This window comes from Chaetura pelagica, unplaced genomic scaffold (assembly GCF_000747805.2).
Source record: "Chaetura pelagica isolate M959 unplaced genomic scaffold, ChaPel_1.0 scaffold65, whole genome shotgun sequence".
Taxonomy (NCBI): domain Eukaryota; kingdom Metazoa; phylum Chordata; class Aves; order Apodiformes; family Apodidae; genus Chaetura; species Chaetura pelagica.
In genome coordinates, this window is record NW_009953386.1 from 422,961 (window position 1) to 427,366 (window position 4,406).

The window sequence follows — 4,406 nt, forward strand, 5'->3', positions numbered from 1 at the left end:
GCTGAACAGAAGCCAAAAACAGTGTAACAGTGAAAACAATAACCAATGACAACAAACCTTCAAATCAGCTTGTTTGCAAGCCAATTAAATGGCCTCACTTTGGGAATGACAATTTTCCAGTAAAAACAGTGCTGAACCATTATTTGCAAAGACTGAAAAAGGTGACACAAATACCACAAAACCTCATACTGGCACAGGGCACAATCAGACATCTCCAAACACATTTGCATTTGGCAATTGTGGCTCCAGACAGGGCATTCAAACTCCCTTCAGACTTTTACTGTTGACATACAAGCTTTTTAACTCCACTTGCTACCTAGCCTGACTTACAGTGGCTTTAATAAGGTGAGGCTGCTTCACAAGCAGAATGTGAAATGATGACTGTTGCAAGTTGGATACACCTGAGGTAAAGGAAACACACTTGTCACTCTCCTGTACTAATAAAAAATATTCTGGTAGCCTTCCTGGTAGCTCAGCAGATTTAAAATGTTACTGCACGGGTGCCAGGGCCCAAGGGCACTAACAGGCTTTAGTGGGACTTCTACCCACCCTTCTTGCCTGTGGGCCTGGGACCCCAATATCAGCTCAGCCCTGGGCTATGTCATAGGAGTGCTGGTCTCCAACTGTGTGACAGCTCTGCCTGCGCCTGGCCATAGACTTTGCTGTCCTACCTGCAGACTGCCTTCCCAACCTGGCCACTACAGACATGTCTGACAATCAACAGACTGCATCTGATCCTGGTCACCATCACTGGGCCTGATCCTGACCCTAGGTGAGTGCCCCTATCTTGACCTCACACCTGCCTTATCAGCACAGACTTGCCTGATGATCCAGAGTCTTAGCTGACCCCAGCTGCCTTCCCTAGGTCTGCTTTGCTTGGGGACATGGAGTAGGTGTGGCCATGTTGTCATGCTCACCTCCTGGCTCCATCTCCCACAGAGAGCACAAAGGCTTCTCTGCCCTCTGGCAAGAGATTTGAAATACAAAATGTGGCCAGCAAGAAGCACAGAAATGGCAAAGGAAACACCAGAAAGCCCTTTTGTCAAATAGAAGCCACCTAAAAGCAGGAGGATACTGAAAGGATGACATTGCAGACCAAGCTCACCTGTACAACTCAGGTTTGCTGAGGCTGAGAAACCCTGTGAGCAGCTCAGGAATTAAGTGCTAAGCTCCATAAGGAAAAATACAATGGCTGTCATGCAGTTTCTGCTCATCTCACTGCCTCGGCCCCACTGGCAGATAAAGAACCGTTCCTTCCCACACCAAGATGCTGACTGGTATGCACTAGCACCCAACAGGTTTTAAAGGGAAGAGCTGCAGGTGTTACATTAATGCCTTCAAATACCAGTCACATGGCTCCTCCACTTGGGCTTAGCAGGAAACACCAGAAATCACACAGCTTGGGATGGCACTGTAAAGCCAGGCAGCTGGTATCCTCTTGGTCTAAACAAACCCCAGCCTACACCTGTGCTCTGTCACACAATGGCCCCACCAAGTCTCAGACTACTGAACAAGAACCTTGGACTCTGAGATGTGTAACTTGTGGCCAATTCTGCTACATTAAAGACCTGCCTGCAGTACGCTGGGCAAATTAAACACAGCCTCCTTCTGGTGGCCCTGGCCAGGACACCCCAGGGAGGCAGAAGCATTAGGCTAGAAATAAAATATTTACACTTTAGGCAAAAAAGCAAATCTCTTGCTGAGAGGATGCAATAGTCATGGGAGGATGGGATAGGTGGGTGAGGTTGTCTGGAGAAGAGGGTGGGTGAGAAAAAAGCAAGCACATGGACTGGCAGGCACCAGGTGGCAGGAAGGCTTGTACCTGGATGGATGGGTGGAACAGGCTCTTCCCCCGAAGCATAGCTGACCACTTGGCCAGCAAAGCTGGCTGATCCTGAGAGAGGCAGAAGAGGAAACCAGAAGTACACAGACCGGAGAAAAAGCAGGTGCCAGGTCATTCAGTCACAGAACAAAGCACAGAGCAAGCTTCCTTTGAGCCTATTTGTTAAAGGAAAATCCCCCCTGCCCTGCCTTGATTAGAGAGTTAAACAATAGGCAATGCCATTGGGTAGTGCTGTACTAGTTATTAGTCTGGACACTAACCTGCTCATTAGGTCTTACTGAAGCCCCACAGGGTTTGCATCAGTCCTTCACAGCTGACAGCTGCAAAAATGGTGGACCACAACTAAAACAAACACTTAAAAGTTTTAAAAATAAAAAAATGCCATTTTGCCAATCTGAATTATTATTTTTCGAGTTGTTGGTTTTTTTACTTTATTACAGATTTTGACTTTTTGCCCCCTGGGTTGCAGAAAAACATTGACGATCTAAAGACTTGGCTTCTATATTTCCCACCCAGCCCTGCATATTTAGAAGGAGGCTCGTAGCATCTCAATAAATCTAGACCCCTCACCATGTTAATTTAAGTCCTCTAAATCGCATGCTGGAATTTCTCAAAAGTTTCTGCAAATTTAAATGACAGGGAAAAAAGATGTTGCAAAATTAAACACAGATTAACACATTGGCTTTCCTTTGACAAAAGTTATGTCACCTCTGTTGAGTTACGTCAGCAGCAATATTAAAGATTCTGTTTGTTGGAAGCAGAACAGTCCAAGTTATTTTACAAAAAATAGTTTACAAAAAAAGTTATTAACCCCTTATTTGCTGCCCCATACCTACGGGACAGTTACCTAGGCCTTCATAGTGTGACTACCACAGGTTCATAGCACTGAGGTCAGTTAAGTGTGAGTAAGAAATCCCTGACTTTTAAGAAAGTAAAAGTTGGGGATTCCTTTTAAGCAGAGGTTGTTCAGATCAGCTTACCACAATACCAAGTTACTAATCAGAATAGATTGCTTTGGTTTTATTCTCCATTGCTTTCCAGAACAGCAATTTCACCCTGAATCTGCTCTTGTCAGACTTGATTAGCCAAGCAGGTTTGTTCCAGCATGAGATGTGGATGGCAGACTATAGCACTAAGGAACACGTAGACCAGGATGTGGCACAGTTTTATGTCACTGAGGGCATTCTTACTGCCAAGGCCACATGCCCTGGGATACACAAAACTCCCAAAAAGATACATATCAGAATGTGGTTGTCCCCAGAGCAATAGCCACATTTCAGACTGGATTATTATATTCTGCCACCACCTCCATACCCTGCCAGCATCTTGATACACACAGAGTTCTTCCGTTTCAGTCCTAGGCAGCTGCAAAAGTTGCCTCATGCCTTCTGTGTTTTGATCAATAACTGGCAGCATTTTAGTATAAGGGTTGACATAGCTAGAGTATGTTAACTAGTTCAGATGAAAAACGTATTTTTCACACAAAGTTGCCATTGCTATGATTGTTTCTTGTATCCTCACAATAGTTATTCTTGTATTAAGTAATCATGGGAAATAACCAGTCTTTACCTGTAGCAGCTGGGACAGGACATGATTATTATTTTGACATTTGATGGTCTACAATGGGGAGATCTTTAACTTCTTCCAATAACAAACATTTTTTTTCCCAGTAAAAAAGAAGTCTAATCCATGATTGAGAAAAAACAATTTTCTGAAGGAGCTTTCTAATGTTCCTACTGGAAGAAGGATTTTTGGGTTGTTTGTTGGTTTTTTTTTACTTTTTCACCCATGAAAAGTATGAGTCATAGCTCAGGAAGGTATGAGCATTTTTATTTTCTTATGTTACTGCTGCACAAGATTTTCCTTCTGTCTCCTGAAGAGCTTTGAATTCTGCTAGCAGACTCACAACTCTGGCAATACTCTTTGTAAAAGCAGCTGATGTAAAAGAGGCTCTGCCTGATTTACCAGGCCCTTTCCAATGCTCCTCTTGTTCTAAGATGTCCATGTCTGGGTCCCTGTGACCCAGTCAATCACCAGAACTTCCACAGTGAAGTGTCTACACAGTCTGTGGCATTTTGGGTGTAGTACCTGTCCATACAAATATTCACACAATGGAGAGACCACCTACTGATTGCCTACAAGCTGCCAGAGAGTATATGAGAGCTCTTTCTCCTACCTTAATATTCTCATTGTGAATGCCAGAGTTGGAGATGGCCTGGAATCGCATGGCCTTACAGCTGATTTCTGCCGTGAGCTGCTGGATGATTTTCTGCACCTCTTCCACTGCTTTGGAAACCAGATCATGGCGCCGTTCCACCTGTCAGGTCCAAGAAAGACACTTCATATTACAGGTATCTGCAGACTGTCTCCAGCGGGAAACAGACAATCAAAACACCCTGAAGCATTTGTGCCTGTACTGCACTGGGAATAAAACTTTGTGTGTTACAACCAACTTACCATGAGACAGAACTGGCAATCACCAGCTTGGTAAACATCAAAGGGCCAATACTCAAGAATGCTGAGCATTAATTGATGTTTCCATTCCAATACCATTGGATGGAAG

The 4,406-nt window shown here is 44.2% G+C and overlaps 1 protein-coding gene across 1 annotated transcript in view; it reads right to left on the minus strand.

Moving 5' to 3' along the window:
- Positions 1-4,406, minus strand: part of MAB21L3 (mab-21-like 3 (C. elegans)) — a 16,528-nt gene that overhangs the window by 7,991 nt on the left and 4,131 nt on the right. The window contains exon 2 of the mRNA XM_009998215.1: positions 4,020-4,160. Within this exon, the coding sequence (XP_009996517.1) occupies positions 4,020-4,160 (141 nt within the window). The remainder of the gene's footprint in view (positions 1-4,019; positions 4,161-4,406) is intronic.